At 44.4% G+C, this 18,374-nt stretch overlaps 1 protein-coding gene across 3 annotated transcripts in view; it reads left to right on the top strand.

The window, feature by feature from the left end:
- The window catches only part of SFMBT2 (Scm like with four mbt domains 2), a 251,505-nt gene that overhangs the window by 184,451 nt on the left and 48,680 nt on the right, over positions 1–18,374 (top strand). For all 3 annotated transcript variants that reach the window (XM_050804608.1, XM_050804607.1, XM_050804609.1), the window contains one exon: positions 4,612–4,738. In XM_050804608.1, the coding sequence (XP_050660565.1) occupies positions 4,612–4,738 (127 nt within the window). The remainder of the gene's footprint in view (positions 1–4,611; positions 4,739–18,374) is intronic.

Raw genomic sequence — 18,374 nt, 5'->3', positions numbered from 1 at the left:
CTCTTTAATGGAATGCATGTTACAACTTCATTTTTTAATCACATATCTCCTGTGTATTAGAGGAGAGCTAGTGTGGAATTGGATATGTGGAAGACATTTCCCCAGGGATGTTTAACAGAGGCTGTTATGAAAGGGATTGACACAGTAAAATGCTTGGTGAATAAACTCACAGGTAACAGTTTTGCTATTGATCCTTTATAAATTACCCTCAAGTGGTGGATTGAAATGAAAATAGGTTATGTGGTTGTAGCTTTCCCTTGTTAAGAAGGATAAATGCATTTTAACTTACTTAGAGGTTTTTCAAGCGGCCAACGGAATTGTATTTTCAGAAGGAAGTTCAGTCCATAATAGCTGTGGGTGAGACCAGGTAACTTACAGAAACAAATAACCCACCTAGAAAATCTTTGCTTCCTATTTCCAAAGGAACGTAAAGGCATGGAGCCAGTTGATTTCTTAACATGCATTGGATCACTTTTTTTCAGGTTACATAAAGATGTAATTGTATTTTTCAAATTAAGTTTTAGAAAAAGACATGTAAATGTGAATTACCTTGATTTCTTTCCAGAAGCCAGAAAAAGAAGTAGACTCTGTTCCTTATAGGAACCTGTTTATCTCGGTATCCACAAGTGTATAGATCTGTAGTGTTGTAACATGGCTGGTGATAATTTATAGTAGTTGGCAATTTGGGAAAATTTTATGTTTATTTTACAATAATATTTTCAGTATTGGCTGAGTAAGCTCATACTGAACTTGACCCTTCTGCATGTAGAGCAGCTCTAAGGTCTGGACACAGGACCAAAAACGACTATTTAAGGGTAGTAGAACGTGAACAAAAGCAGGCAAGAAAACAGGAGACTGGAAGAAGGGAACAGCATGGGGGAATTGTCCCGTTTTTTTCAGACTTTTAGCCTGAGGGCAGCCACAGTTGACAACATGTGGGATAACTTAGAGAGTGATGTAAAATTCATGGTCTCTCTGGCCTGATGAACCACATTACAAAATTTGGGCAACCACAGATCCTGGAAAGTGAGGGGAGACTCAGACAGTGGAAAACCAGGATTGGGAACCCCAGATTCTATGTGTAAATTCTGTCTAGGTTTTTGTGGTGATCCCTGAATCATGTAGGTGCCAGGAAGACTCCAAGCAGCCTAGGAGAGGTGAACTCAATTGAGATTTGAGCTGCTTCTCAAGAGACAGAGTCTGTAGTTTCAGTCCAACCAAGGTGATAGCTTGCTAAAATAGAAAAGTCGACATTCTTGATAGGAATATAACATAATCCAGACTAGCCACAACATAACGTTTAAAATATCCACTCTTTAATTCCCACATTGCTCAAGACAAATGGGAAAATCAGCCTCATTCCCAATAGAAAAGAAGAAATGGGAAAATCAGCCTCATTATCAGAGAAAAGATAATCAGCATAGACTAAGCCAAGCATAGACTAAACCCATCATGACCCAGATGTTGGAATTAGCAGACAAGTATTTTCAAGCCTCTATTATAACTAAGTGTGATGTAAAGCAGTGGTCCTTAAAGGGTGGGCCTGAGACCAGCAGCCTCAGTATCACCCGGGCACTTTTCAGAAATACACATTCTCTGGCTCCACCTCCAATCGACTGAATCAAAACTTCGGGGAGAAGCCCAGAAATTTATATTTTTAAAAGATTTTCAAGAGGATTCTGATCCTACAATTTAAGAACTGTAGATATAAAGGAAAATATTCTCTAATGAATGAAAATATAGGAAGTCCCAGAGAAGAAGTAGAAACGGTAAAAAAGAGAGATTCTAGAACCCAAAAATACAATATTTGAAATAAACAAATTTATTGGATTAGCTTAATCGGGAAGATAGAGGAAAGAGTCCATGACCTTGAAGATAGAAATTATTTTGTCTGTAAAACAGAAGAAGATGGACAGGGAAATGAAGGACAAATGGAATGTCAGGATCTGAGGGACAATTATCATGTAGAATTGAAGACCCAGAAGAGGTGGCTGAATAAGAATAAAAAAAGACATTTCACCAAAGAAGATGTATGGATGACAGAAAAACACGGGAAAGCATGCTCAGCATCAGTAGTCAGCAGGGCAAATGCAAGCTAATACCACCATGAGACACCGCTAGATACCTATTACAATGGCTGGATTTGGAAAAACTGGCAATACCAGGTGCTGATGAGGATGTGTAGCAACTAAAACTCTCATACACTGGTCATAGGAATGCAAAATGCTGTAGTAACTTTGGCAAACATTTTGGCAGCTTCTTAGAAAGTTAAACATTCATTTACTATATGGTCTAGCAGCCCCATCTCTAGAGAAAGGCAAACTTAATGGCATGGGTTGAATTGTGCCTCCCCCAGATTCATATGTTCAAATCGTAACCCTCAGTACCTCAGCATGTGAGTATCTTTGGAGATACAGTTTTTAAAGAAGTGATTAAAATAAAATGAGGTCCTATGGGTGGACCCTCATCCAGTGTGACTGATGTCCTCATAAGAAAAGAGGGAGCCAGGCTCAGTGGTTCACACCTGTAATCCCAGCACTTTGGGAGGCCGAGGTGGGCAGATCACTTGATATCAGGAGTTCAAGATCAGCCTGGCCAACATGGTGAAATCCCAGCTCTACTAAAAATACAAAAAAAATTAGTTGGGCGTGGTGGGGCATTCCTATAGTCCCATCTACTTAGGATGCTGAGGCAGGATAATGGCTTGAACCCAGGAGGCAGAGGTTGCAGTGAGCTGAGATCATGCCACTATACTCAAGCCTGGGTGACAAAATGAGACCCTGTCTAAAAAAGAAAGAAGATGAAGAAGATGGGGATTGAATCCCAGGCAGATCTTAATGGCTTGGCTAGTTTCTCCACCTATAAAAATCAGGACACTGTTACTGCTGTTTGTGTTAGGTAATTAACAGCCATAAAGCATGCTGAAAGTAGAAACTGCTCAATACACACAGAGGCATGACCACATGAGGACACAGGGAGAAGACAACATCTGCAAGTCAAGGAGAGAGGCCTCCAAAGCAGCCAGCCCTGCTGACACCCTGATCTCTGACTTCCAGCCTCCAGGACCATGAGAAAATAAATTTTTGTTGCTTAAACTTCACAGTCTGTGGTATTTTGCCACAGCAACCTGAGCAGATTAATGTACTTATGTTTAGATGAAAAGTTGTACCAGAATGTTTACAGCAGGTTTAATCACAATCACTGAAAACAACTCAAATGTCCTTTAACTGGTAAGTGGATAGATAAGCTACAGTGCATCTGTACAAACTACTCAGCAAGAAAGCAGGACAAACTTCCATTTCATGTAATAGCATGGATGAATCTCAGTGTATTATGCTAAGTGAAAGAAGCCAGACTCAAAAGACTACAAGATAGTGTGAGTCCATTTACATGACTTACAGAATAAAACGGGGATTCTGATCCTAAAGTTTAAGAACTGTAGATATAAAGGAAAATTTTCTCATAATGAGAATATAAAGAAATATAAAGGAAATTATAAGAACAGAAAACAGATTGGTGTTTGCCAGGAATTGAGTGCTTTGGAGGGACTGATTACCAAAGGACCCCAGTGCAAGGGTATTTTGGGGGTGAAGGAATGGTTCTGTGTGTTGATTGTGGTTATAGCTGCATAGTGAAATGCGCTGGTCTCACAGCCCTACACTCAGAGAACAGTATACCCAAAAGACTGAATTTTACTCTATGTAAAAATGTTTAAAGTGATCTTAAAAAGATAATAATAAACAAAAAGCAATAAATAATAGTGATAAACAAAATTAGCAATGGACAAAAAGAACAAAGGAAAATAAAGATAATTTCAAGTAAAACCACAAGAATTCATCATCAAAAAGACCTACACTATTACGAAAAAATCTTTTTTTTTTTTTTTTTTTTTTTCGTTTGAGACGGGGTCTCACTCTGTTGCCCAGGCTGGAGTGCAGTGGCGAGATCTCAGCTCACTGCAACCTCTGCCTCCCAGGTTCAAGTGAGTCTCCTGCCTCACCCTCCTGAGTAGCTGGGATTACAGGCGTGCGCCACCATGTTCAGCTAATTTTTGTATTTTAGTAAAGTTGGAGTTTCATCATGTTAGCCAGACTGGTCTTGAACTCCTGACCTCAAGTGATCCACCTGCCTCAGCCTCCTAAAGTGCTGGGATTACGGGTGTGAGCCACCGCACCCAGCCTTTTACTATGAAAATTTCTAAAGGATATTCTTCCCATTTCCTTTAAAGGAAAATGATGCCAGATGGAAACTTCGTGTACCCACTTGAACTGTTATCAATGGGTATAGGAAGGTGGAGGAAATGGTGTGTGCTTCAGTGATCCCATAGAAGGAAGGGTGCATATGGAACTGGAAGGAGAATGAATTCATACTCTCACTCGTTTAACAAATATTATTAGGCACCTACTATGTGCTAGGCATAGTTCTAATTTCTGGGAAACAAAAATGAAGACCACCTGGTTCTTCATGAACGGTGGGAAGGACAAACACGTACGTGAGCCTGTCTTGTTGATGTGAGATGCATGTGCATGCATTTCTTTCTCTTTCTTCATCTGCCCAGCTTTGTCCTGCTGCGTCAGCACTGGTTCAGTGTTGGTCCCATTTCTCTTGCAGACATCATTCAGTCGAGGTTTCACAAAGAACATGAAACTTGAAGCTGTGAACCCCAGGAATCCAGGAGAACTGTGTGTGGCCTCCGTTGTGAGTGTGAAGGGGCGGCTGATGTGGCTTCATCTGGAAGGTACGTACTCGCTGGGGGTAGCAGTCGCTGGGGGGATTGTAGAGTTTGTCGAAATGGCAACGTGTGGAGGAATGCAGCCCTTCTCAGAAGTCGCCTTAGTTCTCTTTCATTTAAACAGATCTTAAATTATTCCGGGTTCTTAAATAAGTGAAACTAATCAAATATGAATTTATTCAGAGGCTCTCATCTTAACTAATAATTTCATGCAATGAGATGCTGGCAAGATAATTATGTTTGGAACACAGTGGTCTTTTTACATCTATGATTAGAAAAGCAAATGTCACAATTAAATTAATGTGAGTCACTAAAACTGGGATTCCAGGTCTTGGTTATTATGAGGACAAAATTGTACATTTGTATTTTAATGTGGTAATATCCTTTAATTTGATGTAGATGTTCAGTTCCTCCTCAAAATAGTACCTGGAGGATGACTTTCTCCCCAGATGTCTAATAAACAGAATTTAGGCTTCTTTGTTCAGTGATGTTGAAACTACCCTTTATAGCTATAGCATATTTACAGGTGTAAGAAAATTCACAGAATGCTGCATTTTGTGAACAGAATCCTGATCAGACTTTATATTTAAGTAGAAAACCATATTTTGCAGGTAGTGTGTTTTCAGTGAGAAATAATTACAATGGATTTGATCTCCAAGGCTTTCCCATCTTTCTGTGATTTATAATTCTTTCAATTTTTTTTTCGTAGGATTTCATAATACTCAGTAGTTGTTTCAGGTATATATGCAAAAATGAATAGATATGAATAGTAAAACAAAGTTAGCTCTCCTAGTTCATAGTTTAAGTTAGCTCTCCTAGTTCATAGTTTAAATCTTACGACTTACTCAATATCACGCTTGGAATAAAAAGTTTAGAAGGAAAATCATAGAATTGATACTAAGATCTCCATTTTTATTTCCTCACTATGAATCTATAAAATGCCTGCCAAGGTCTTAGGCCTACAATCTCATACATATTGTAGTACAAGGAATTGGAAATGTGGAAAGCAGTCATTGTGGCTGACATCATTGTGTTGCCAATTCCCAGAAAATTGTTTAAAATGTTACTGAAGTTTAGGGTTCCAAAATCAATGTGAAGTAATTGGAGATTCCCAAGAAGTTGATTGCTTAGTGGGTTTTCGAGTAGAATGACCTCTGTCTGGAGTTAACGAAAGTGTAGACACAGGCAACGTGGTAACACGTCTGTAGCTTACAAGAATAGAACATGGCTTTATTTTCACAGCTCCACCTAGAGTTGGGTGAACTGCTCTTGGAGAAGCAAGATTCCTTCTGTACTTTGTAATGACTAAATTTAACTTGCTGTGTAACACTATGCTGAGCCATCTTCATGAGATCGGACTCTTGTTTGCATTATTAATTTGAAAACAAGAATGGTCAAGTTAAAAGCCCATGTTTTATCCTTATTACTTAGCACATTATGGTTAAAATTCTTTGGCAGTCATTATTTATTGAGCAGTTTCTACTTTCAGCATGCTTTATGGCTGTTAATTACCTAACACAAACAGCAGTAAGAGTGTCCTGATTTTTATAGGTGGAGAAGCTAGCTAAGCCATTAAGGTCTGCCTGAGGTTCAATTCCATTGCTCTTGACATTTTCTCTGTTGCTTCATTCACCAGACCCTACGGCTTCCCGCGTCTTAAAAAAGAGTGATGGACAACATTTAGTGTATCTGTAACGTTTTGGGCAGTGTTTTCTTCTTTGGCCTGTTCTCTTTGAATACAGATTTTCGATTTTCTCGCAAAGAAATAGAAGTCAGCTCATGTCAGATCTTTTCCTTATTCCCCGGCGTGTTTTCACTGGGTAGTAATGGAAACTAGTTAGTGTTAGGAAACACATCAGAAAATATACATTGACCGTTTTTCCAGACCTGATTCATTGTTCTAAAAAGTGTTTGTAGCCAGGTGTGGTGGCTCACGCCTGTAATCCCAGCACTTTGGGAGGCCGAGGCGGGTGGACCACGAGGTTGGGAGATCGAGACCATCCTGGCTAACACGGTGAAACCCCGTCTTTACTAAAAATACAAAAAAAACTAGCCGGGCGAGGTGGGGGGCGCCTGTAGTCCCAGCTACTCGGGAGGCTGAGGCAGGAGAATGGTGCGAACCCGGGAGGCGGAGCTTGCAGTGAGCTGAGATTGTGCCGCTGCACTCCAGCCTGGGAGACAAAGCCAGACTCCATCTCAAAAAAAAAAAGGGTTTGTAAACAGTCTGTGGAGTATTATCTGTTGCATAGGATATTACCTGTAGTTATTACTCAAAATCATACATCTTTTTCATCACTTACAAAAGATATGGCATACAAATAAAGTAAAATTCCACTCAGTTTTCTGGGTCTTGCTTGAATTGTTTTGGTTTCGGTTTTGATTTTGGCTCTTACTGAGCTCCGACCTTTCAAAGTGACAGCTTAATGGCACTTAGCTCTCGTTATTTCAGTTTTATCTATCTGATGTTTCCTTTCCTCCATGTTGGGGATAAAATGATGGAGATTCATCATGGTCACTTTGTGGCTGTTAAATTTTTTTATCTAATGATGATTATTCCGATTATAGGCCATTTATTTGACACTTTAAATTTATGAAGTACTTTGTAACAATTTTATTCATTATTTTCATGCATTAAATTGATTTGAAGTCTTTTCAACACTAGACTGATTGACCACTTTTAGGTAATTAAAATGATTCTTTCTAGTTAATATCTGACTTCCCTTGAAGTTGATTCATTCTTTGCATGTCTCTAAAGGGGCTGTTGTTGAAGAGGGAGCAATGAATAAAATATATGAGATTAATGTAATATCATTTTAAGTGCATATTTGAAAAGAATCTTAAGCTCTCAGAAACCACGGGTAGTTAGCAAGGATGATTGATGATGATGGGGCCAGCGTTCCGGAAAGGAGGCTGTGCCTTCTCCTAGGTCAGTGTTCTGCTGCAGGTCATCATGCCTGTAACTGTGAATATTGTTCGTATAATACAAGTTACTTTCAGTCTTAGGTCTCCAGTATTGTGGCCGCACACACTGGCTCCCACACTCACAGCTCTGCTTTTCCACAAACTAAGTGACTTTCTATTCATTTCCGGTCCTTTTTTTTATGGGACAAATACACTGGTCCAGCAGTTCTGTGTGCTGTCCTAGCTCTTTAGCCCAGAAGAAGGTTCGCATGCCTGCGTTGTCTTCCTTAGCGTCTTTTTTGGAGTCTTCTTTCTCAGAATTATTTTTCCTGGACACCTGGCTAAATATATGTACATGCACCACTTACATTGAACTTCAAATGAGACCTGGTAGATTTCTAGCTCATGTTTAGCAAGTAATGCAACAGATTGACAAGAACTTTTGGGTGGTTTCATTGAGATATTTTATTGAAAAAAATTTTCATCTTTAAAAATGGTTTTAAAATATATGTAACATCAAATTAACTACTTCAGTCATTGTAAATTATACAGTTCAGTGGCCTAAAGTTTATTTGCCCTGTTATATACCCATCACCACCATCCATCTCTGGAACATTTTTCATCTTGCAAAACTGAAACTCTCTCCCCATTAAAGTCTGCCTTCCCTCCTTAGCCCCTGACCAGCACCATCCTCCTTCCGGTCTCTATGAAGTTGATGACTTCAGGTACCTCACATGAGTCAAATCATGCTGGATTTGTCTGAAAATGGCCTTTTACAAGATTTATTATCAATCGTAATGCTTTATGTTTATCTACTTTCATCATAATTTGCCATACTGTCTTTTTGGTCCTCATAGACCTGGCCACCTATTGGCAAGAATATTAAGATGTAGGTGGCTTGTGGTTAATGGAGGACTGAAGAGTTAGTTGATAGAGGGGCTGGTTCTGCTTCCTTGGCTTCCTTGGAAGTGTCCCCAGGGACACATTAAAAGGACTAGGGACACAGAGGAGGAAGAACAGGTTTGGAAGGAGACAGTTTTGAAGAGCGACAGTTGCGTTTTAAGATATGGATGGAGATCCCAGCTGAGGAGGCATAGGAAGTGGCAGGAATTTTGACACTGAGGCCCTCATCAGAGGCTACAAGATGTGTGGGGATGGTGACCACAAACTTTGCTTAAACGAGGAGACTTTTAGAAGCAAACGGGGCACTAGCCAGCTGGGGCGCTGGCGAGGAGGGACAGCCGGCTAGCTCGGTAGTCACATGAGTCACTGTATTAGTCCGTTTTCATGCTGCCGATAAAGACATACTCAAGACTGGTAAGAAAAATAGGTTTAATGGAGTCACAGTTCCACATGGCTGGACAGGCCTCACAATGATGGCAGAAGCTGAAAATCACATCTTACATGGCGGCGGCAGGAGAGAATGAGGCCAAGCGAAAAGGGAAACCCCTTCTAAAACCATCAGATCTTGTGAGACGTATTCACTACCACAAGATCAGCATGGGCAAGCTGCCCCCATGATTCAGTGATCTCTCAGCAGGCCCCTCCCACACCACATGGGAATTTGGGGAGCTGTAATTCAAGGTGAGATTTGGGTGGGGACACACCAAACCATATCAGTCACCATGATCTGGGGTCTGCGATGGGAGTGGGGTCAGCTGCAGTCATGGCGATTTGGAGCCAGGCAGTGCCAAGTATGAACACAGGTCCCTGGTGGCCCTGTGGCCTTGGGCACATTACTTAAGCCTTGGTTTCCCCATTTCTAAAATGGCAATCATGGTATTACTTATGGCAGGGGCTTAGTTTGCATTAAAGCAGTTAGCAGAGTTTCCAGGAAGAATTTACCAGTAGAGAGAACAAAGAGGAAATTCTCAGAGAGAAGAGAGAGACTCTGTGATGGACCTGTTCCCTGGAATGTGCTCAAGTCTTAGGCACTGAGCTGCTGCTGGTGGCTGGGATGAACAGACAATCCCACAGGGGTCTATACCGCCCAGTGAGTTTGTCTGCTGTGTTTGATGCATGGAGTGGGGGTGGGGGACATCCCTAGTAGACCCTCAAGCCGAACAGAGCAGGGAGGGAGGAGGGAAGCAGGTCAGGCCCTTTGTATGTCTATGAAGTTGAGTCAGACATCGGCCAGCCGCCCTCTGGCACCTGCAGCAGACTTTCCTCCCTGCAGGGTTCTGTGCTGCCTCTGCGGGGCCCTGCCTCCATGGATATGAGCCGTGCAGGTGAACCCAGGGTCAGATCGCCTAGGGAGGGATTCTAGTGCTTGGTTGAGCAGAGCAGTGCCCTGGAGCCCTCATGTACTTGGTTGGATAAAACAACCCCTGATGGCAACATTCATTAATCTATGGAGATCACCTAAAACAGGTTCAAGACCATAGGAAACATTTGGAAGATGTTCTGTATATTTTTGTTTTGTTTTGAGACAGGGTCTTGCTCTGTCGCCCAGACTGGAGTGCAGTGGTGCAATCACAGCTCACTGCAGCCTCAAACTCTTCAAATGATCTTTCCACCTCAGCCTCTTGAGTATCTGCGATTTCAGGCACGTGTCTCCACACCTGGCTAGTTTCTTTTGTATTTTTAGTAGAGATGGGGGTCCCACTCTGTTGCCCAGGGTGGTCTCAAACTCCTGGGCTCAAGTGATCTGCCCACCTTGGCCTCCCAAAGTGCTGGGATTACAGGTGTGAGCCACCATGCCCAGCCTGTTTTCTCTGTTTTTGTCCTCATCATGATTCATACACTTTTCCTTCTATTTAGAAGGAATGTGATCAGCCCTCTCTTCCCCAGTGCTATTTTAGCCTTTTAGTTGAGGCAGAAATGCCTTTCATGTCACAAGAGTTAGGAAGACAAGCAGACTTCCTTACGTCTGAGTTATTTCGCTCTTTCAGTTGTTACCGCTGCAGAAGTTGTTGAAGAGAGCTTTAGAATGCGAATAACAAAACCCAGTTTTGAACTGGGGAGCCCCGTTATAAATTAAAACAGGCAGGGAATCTGCGTTTAGTGTTTTTGTGCTTTGAATGGGTGGAAAAAATAAATAATGACAAAACACACCCTACAGGTATCAAGCTAGGAATCTGTGCTGTGTACAGCTTTGGACAGTAAGATTTTGGAGTTTAGGAATTGCCTCCTTGTACCATGAACTTCACATTCCACACTGACAAGCACAGCACTTACATGCAAGGCAGGTCCGGTACGTGTGCGGTTACTGATTTCCGCAAGTGTGTTTGGAGAGCAGTGTGGGGATCCCATAAGTCTGTAGAATTTCCTCATAGGTATTTAAACACAAGAAGCAGTGATAGCTCAGGAATAAATCTAATCTCTCCTTTGCCCATCTTAAGAAATGCATCACTCTGGAATTGTCTGATGGCGTCTTCCCATTTATCTGACTGGGTCTCAGCCCATTGGTGGAGGTGGGATGGTTCTCTGAACTCGTGCTGTTACACTGGCCTTTCCTTCTCCACTTGCTTCATTTGTACCCAGCCTCCAAGGCAGGTACACAGCACAGCAACCCACAGGGGAAGTTCCTCAACCTGGGGGGGCCACTGCCCTCTCTTCACCTGCTACAGTGGCTTGTGTTCATAGGAGTGGTGGCCGGAAGATGCTGGACGTTTTCTCAACCTTTTGTTAAGAGGGATCGCGTATATTCTCCATCTCCTGCTTTGGTTGGTTGTTTCTTGCTTTTTACTCGTGATGTTTTATTTTCAGTATGTTTCTACCACCCTTGGTGACTTCTGTCTCTGGACATTCCCACTCCTTTCCTCCTGGCAATGCTTGTCCTTCCTCGGTTGCTCCTCTGTCTCCTCCCATCTTCTGCGAAGTCCTGGGGTGGCAGGGCTCCCTTCCCACCGTCAGCTCCTCCCCAGATGACTTTTCTTGGCCTCTCCTTCACTCTGCTTTTCTCCGATGTGGAGGTTAGAATCCCCCCAGTCCTGCTTTTCAGCCATCTGTGCCGAGCACGGCCTTGTCTTTCTCTGTGGCTTCGGATGGTCATGCTGTGCACACGGATCTGAGCGCCCGCGCCCATGGCATCACACAGGGATCTGAGCGCCCGCGCCCGTGGCGTCACACGCGGATCTGAGCGCCCGCGCCCGTGGCGTCACACGCGGATCTGAGCGCCCGTGCCCATGGCATCACACAGGGATCTGAGCGTCCACGCCCATGGCATCACACGCGAATCTGAGCGCCCGCGCCCATGGCATCACACACGTATCTGAGCGCCCGCGCCCATGGCATCACACACGTATCTGAGCGCCCACACCCGTGGCATCACACGGGATCTGAGCGCCCGCGCCCGTGGCGTCACACGCGGATCTGAGCGCCCGCGCCCGTGGCGTCACACGCGGATCTGACCGCCCGCGTCCATGGCATCACACGGGGATCTGAGCTCCCGCGCCCATGGCATCACACGCGGATCTGAGTGCCTGCGCCCGTGGCCTCACACAGGGATCTGACCGCCCGCGCCCGTGGCGTCACACGCGGATCTGAGTGCCCGCGCCCATGGCATCACACGTGGATCTGAGTGCCCGCGCCCGTGGCATCACACTCACAACTCCCTTTCCATCCCTGCAAAACATCTCCACGTGGCAGCAGCGTTTCCAGAACAGAACTCACTGGCAGAACCGGCAGAACCAGCAGAGCCCCTCTCTGCTCTCCTCCATGAGCGTCCTGCCTGACGAATGACGCCGTTATTCACCCAGGTCGGAAGCCACGGCGTCCTCAAAGTTAGAAACTCTACAGTAATTCCTGCCCTCCCACCGCCCCCCACAGCCCATGAGTCACTTCAGTCCAGGCCTCCGCCTGGCCTCTTCCGGCCCCCACATTGCACTCAGGCCCTCCTCCCTGGCTCTGTGATTTCAGCCGCCTCCTACCTGCTCTCTCTGCCCTCTTCACGGGGCTTTGAGGCTATTTCTGTAAAATACAGGCATTGCCTTCCTCCTAATACACAGTAGGTCTGTGTTTCTTTTTTTTTTTTTAATTTTTTAATTTTACTTTAAGTTCTGGGATCCATGTGCAGAACGTGCAGGTTTGTTACATAGGTATACATGTGCCATGGTGGTTTGCTGCACCTGTCAACCCGCCATCTAGGTTTTAAGCCCCGCATGTAATAAGTATTTGTCCTAATGCTCTCCCTTCCCTTACCCCCACCCCCTGACAGACCCCAGTGTGTGTTGTTCCCCTCCCTGTGTCCATGTGCTCTCATTGTTCAACTCCCACTTATGAGTGAGAACATGCAGTGTTTGGTTTTCTGTTCCTGTGTTAGTTTGCTGAGGATGATGGTTTCCAGCTTCATCCATGTCCCTGCAAAGGACATGAACTCATTCTTTTTTATGGCTGCATAGTATTCCATGGTGTATATGTGCCGCGGTTTCTTTATCCAGTCTATCACTGATGGGCATTTGGCTTGGTTCCAAGTCTTTGCTATCAAGTAGAGACTAAATTCCATAACATGCCACTCAGCAACCCATCCTCTGTAGGCACATATGCATCCAGGATGTGTGACCTTGGCACTTTCTGAGTGTAAAATCTTTTTTATTTGTACAGCTGTATAAAAGAGCTAGTGATAGAGTCTCTCATAGGATGGTGGTGAGTGGACGAACATCGACAGAGTGTAAGAGTCATGGTTAGCTCGTAGTAGTCGTTGCGCAGTAAATGGAGATTGCTGATATTATTATTAGGCAGCACTTTTCTCTTCAGATTTGCCACCTGCAGGAGCCTGTGATCCAGCCAAAAGGAGCGCTCGTGTCTGCAAGCCTCCCGATTTGGTTGTTGGTGCTGGGCACCGTCCCGCAGGGCTCTGCTCCTCTCCGTGCGCCTGACAAAACGTACCATGTTTTTACAGACAGTCCTGTGCACTTTGCTCGCTCAGCATTTGCTGAGTAGATATGAGGAAGAAGTAAAATGTGTATTCCTGAACGAAATAGCGATTTAAGATACAGCAGTCCGTTAAGAACTGCTGTTTGGCCAACCGAGTTTGGGACAGTGAGATCTTTTATGCTGGAAGCTAAAATTCAGAAACTCCTTGACAGGTTTGTCTCTATGACTGATGACCGAGTTCCAGCAAACTGCCCTCCACATCCAAGTCAACGGGGTCCTATTAGCATGCACATTTCTCCCAGACCTAGTGCCTCCGAGTCCCGAGTCCCGTAGCAGTGTCTCTGGGAATCTGCATTTGCAAAGTCTCCCTCCGCAGATGTTTCTCATGCAGCCTAGAGTTTGTAAAGCACTCCAGTAGGTCAGATGGGGAAGGCATGGTGTGGTTCAGAGAAACCGGTCTGAGCCCACCTGGTATGTTTAGGAGACCAGCTGCAGAACACAGCCCTTAAATTTTTCCGTAACTGGCAAAAAGGTCAGGTGGTTCATAGGCATTTTGGAGATCCTTGCAAAACTGAAACAAGGGAACATGTAAATGTGAAAATAATTACATTTCAAGCCAGGGTGGGTGGTTTTAAAACCTTAAAAAAGAAGCAGCATGGCCTGTATGAAACCTTAGTGGGAGAAGCTGCTTCAGCCGCTGAGAATACAGGAACAGTATTTTCCAGGCAGTTGGAGCAGGCGACCCGCAGGAGCTGTCTCGGGGAAGCGGCGTTTAACCCCGCCGCATGTGTTTGTTTGGAAGGCTGGTGCTCTGTTAGGTGTTGGAGGCCAGCAGCAGAACTGGCTCTGGCTGTCATAAGTCCGTTGGGAATGATTTGGGAAGACTGTTGACCAGAGGCCGGGGAATCGCCTCTCCAGAAGGCTCTGCAGCAGGAACCACAGCAAAGTTCAGGTTTTCCAGCTGCGCCTGTGATGCTTGTGACTTCCCGGTGAGCACGTTCTCACTGAAGGGGTCCCGAGCCTGCCCTCATCTGCCTGTGGGTCCGGGATTGACCTGACTTCTCCTGTAGCAGCAGGCAACAGCTACTACATGGTGGGAATTCTGCAAAAACTGTATGGGGCCCTAGCCGGAGGGAGACAGATGCTAGACACATACCCCCCCCAGAAATAAAAACGAGGAAGGAGAAGGATAGCCGCCTACCCCAGGTGCTCTCTAAGGCTCTGGAGCTGGACTGCCCAGGTTTAAATCCTTCAGCCGCCACTTACCAGCTGCTTGACTTCTTCCTGCGCCTCAGTTTACTGATCTCTGAAATGGGGATGAAAATACCCCCTATCTCTTAGGGTTGTTGTGAGTATTGAACGCTTGGACTAGAGTAAGCACTGCGTTTACTACTGTGTGGGTCTCTCTCCTCTCTCTTTCCTCGCCCTCTGCCCTCTCCCCACATAGCTGTCTAATCCCATTTCTGTTGTTTCCTTCAGCCTGTTTCCTATGATACCTTGATCCCGCCCACCATTTTTTTTGTTTTTGTTTTCCCAGGCCTTCGGCTCCAGAGCTGACCCAGGGAGGATCTGCACACTGGGCTTCTTGATAGGCATCTTTTAAGGGAACAGGCCCGGAGGGCGTGGGGCTTCCAGCATCCAGGTCTTGCTTGTGGGCACTAACACCAGCTTTGCGTTCTGCCGGTATTTTGTCTGTTGATCTCACACTGGAGCCTGTCAGCATTTGTCGAGCCCTTTAACTTTCAGTAGGGACATTTCTTAGGCAAGGTGTTCCCTTAAATGCTTCTTTGCCTTCTTATTCCAGCCTTTAACTGAGTGGAAGCAGTTGTGCCAATTTTCTTCCTGAAGGAGGAGGAATGCATTTGCCTCCTCGCGGTGGGCTTGTAGCCTCCCTCGCCCTGGGTCCCTCTTACCTCTGCAGCCGTGTGGCGTCTCTCACCACAAGCTCATGCATGCTCGTGCTTTCTCCTATGACTCGCTGGGAGTGAAGTAATTACATAATTTTAGGAGTCTGATAGAATTGTGTTCCTAGGAAGACAGACACACAGGTGTCCTCCCAAGCCATAAGCATCTCCTTTTTCATCCCAGGGTTCTGGGTAGCGTAGGTCACTGTCTCGATTACAGTCCCCTGTGTCATCGGCTGGGTGGAGCCGGGGTGCGGTTGCAGTGTGAGCGGCAGGTGGACCTCTGCATTCTGCTGAACCGGGGACAAGGGGGTAGCAAGCTGCAGAACTCTTTTAAGGTTCCAAAGAGATTCTCAGAAATCTGTGTTCTTATGAATTTAGTTTGTGAGTACGGAAAGTCTTTGTTCTCTTAGAAAGCGAAATGTTGATTGCTGTTTAGTTTTGTTTTCCTTTATGGTAATTGGCCCCTCATTAATCTGACCTCTGTGGCAATACCGTATTTATGTATGAGAGTCCTACTTTCTTCTCCGGGTATCTTTGGCTGTGTTGTTACAATGGTGTTGATTGCGGAGGCTTTGGTTGTAAAATAGGGAACTCATTCACAAAGGCCAAAAAATCATAAAGGTGTATCCTGGGTCAGATTCTCCCTCCACTCCTGTGCCCCTGGCCTCCAGCCACCTGGTTCCTTTCCCTGTGGACGCCCACTGGGTTAGCATTTTGCATTTCCTTCCAGATTTATTTTATGCACATACGAATATATGTTATCTCCCCCTTTTAAACAGATGGTAGCATACTATATATGCACAATGTTCAGCATCCTGCGTTTTATACTCGGCAATGCATCTTGGAGATCTGTGTGTATGAGTATATTAAGAGGTGTCTGATTCTTTTTTATAGCTGCAGAATATTCCCTCACATGGATGTACCCAGATTTACTTAAGTGCTTTCCCATAGATGGGGAATTCAGCTTCCTCATGGTTTTTGAAACGAAGGTTCTGGATGAAAATAAACAAGTAGAATCCATGCTGACCGGATGCAGCTTAGGCAAAGTCGAGAGACTGAGCATGGTCTTGTGTTGTGTGCTGGGGATTTTTCGCTTGATCTTAGCCAAAAGGCCGAGAAGCGACGCGTCAGGATTTTTCTGTAAAATCATACAGGTCTTCAGTGGAACATTCGGCTTTGCCTATGTACTTTTGGCCGTCCTCAAATAATCAAGGAGGAGCATGGTGGACATTCTTTCAATGGACTATTTGACATGCTCTTGGAAAATAATTAGTTTGTTTGTCTGAATCCAGCCAGATAAATGTAGATTCATAAGCTTGGTAAAGGGAAATGAAGAGTTGGTACCCATTATTTGGAATGGGATTTGTTCAGGGTCAGGAACACTTTCCCAGGTGATAGATAACTGACTTTTCTATCAGTTCTTATTTAATAGACACATGTGACCTCATAAATACTTGTTTAATTGGATGGGAAACTTGATCAAAGGATTCTAAAGTATGGTAAAGACGGACCTACCTATGTACTAATGTATACATTGTACTGAAGTATGTATATTAAAGCCATAATACGATGTGATGTTTGAACTAGCAGAACATTGGAAGATGAAAGTCGTAATTTAGGAAGGTATAAGTCATAAAGTTAGTTTTTTTGGTTTTTGTTTTGTTTTGTTTTTCTTGAGACAGAGTTTCACTTTTATTGTCCAGGCTGGAGTGTAGTGGCATGATCTCAGCGCACTGTAACCTCCACCTCTGAAGTTCAAGTGAGTCTCCTGCCTCAGCCTCCCAAGTAGCTGGGATTACAGGCACCCCCACCACGCCCAGCTAATTTGTATTTTTAGTAGACGGGGTTTTGCCGTATTGGGCAGGCTGGTCTCGAACTCCTGACCTCAAGTGATCCGCCCACCTCAGCCTCCCAGTATAAAGTTACTTTTATGCTTCCTTTTGAAGTACTACTTTTAATGACCTTGAAAATCTTATTTGTAGCTAAATACAAATCTGGAAATATAAATATATTTAGTAGATGAATCTAACCTGTTAGCAAAATTTTTGAGGAGCTGAGAAACAAATGCTTTTTGGGTCTGCGGAGGAGAAAATGACCTTGTGTACCGGGAACCTGCCCAGGGACCCACTTTGTTGGACTCTGGAGAATCAATCCCACACCCTTCAGGACAGGCAGAGGCACTTCCACATTGGATGCCTCTGGGAGAGTTTCTTTACGTTTTGTCTGTTTTGAGCATATTCTTTCTTGTTTGATTCCTTTAGCAGTTAGGTTAAATATTGGTCAAGTCTTATAATATTAGAAAGAAACGATGTCTATTTATTTAACGTTGTTCAAAAATAATCCCTGTAAACCTCCTAGCATTCCTTTAAATTCTATATTCTTTAAATTATAGGGGAATTAAACATTTAAAAAGTTAAGACTGACAATCATGATAATTGATTTGGGAACCAATCAAAAGTTCAAAATGATGAATGGCAATGATAGTATGTGTGTCTGAGCACCTGCTGTCCCTGTTCAGAGCACCTGAGATACACCAATATATTGGCTTAACTCTAAATTGGAACCCCACGTTTAGCAACGAACATACTCCTTCTTCACCGTGTCTACTCGATGATGAAAAGTCAGAGCTGGCGGAGCTCGCACCAGATTTAGGACCATTTTGTGTTTGGTTGTTGGTATTTAGCTTCATGAAGTTACGGTTTTGGTGGGGAGGGAGGATGTGATCCAAAATTCTTCAGATGTCGTGAGATGACATGGATGGTAATGGGACTCACCGCGTTATTTTCTTTCCCTCCCTCCCTTCCTCCCGCCCTTCCTCCCTCCCTCCCTTCCTTTCTTCCTCCCTTCCTCCCTCCCTCCCTTCCCTCCCTCCCTCCCCTTCCCCCCTCCCTCCCTCCCTCCCTTCCTTCCCTCCTCCCTCCCTCCCTCCCTTCCTTCCTTCCCTCCCTCCCTCCCTTCTTCCTCTTCCTTCCTTCCTTCCCTCCCTCCCTCCTTCCCCTTCCTTCCTTCCCTCCCTC

This window comes from Macaca thibetana, chromosome 9 (assembly GCF_024542745.1).
Source record: "Macaca thibetana thibetana isolate TM-01 chromosome 9, ASM2454274v1, whole genome shotgun sequence".
Lineage (NCBI taxonomy): Eukaryota > Metazoa > Chordata > Mammalia > Primates > Cercopithecidae > Macaca > Macaca thibetana.
The sequence above is the reverse complement of the archived record's forward strand: the minus strand, read 5'-3'. Positions and strand labels throughout refer to the sequence as shown.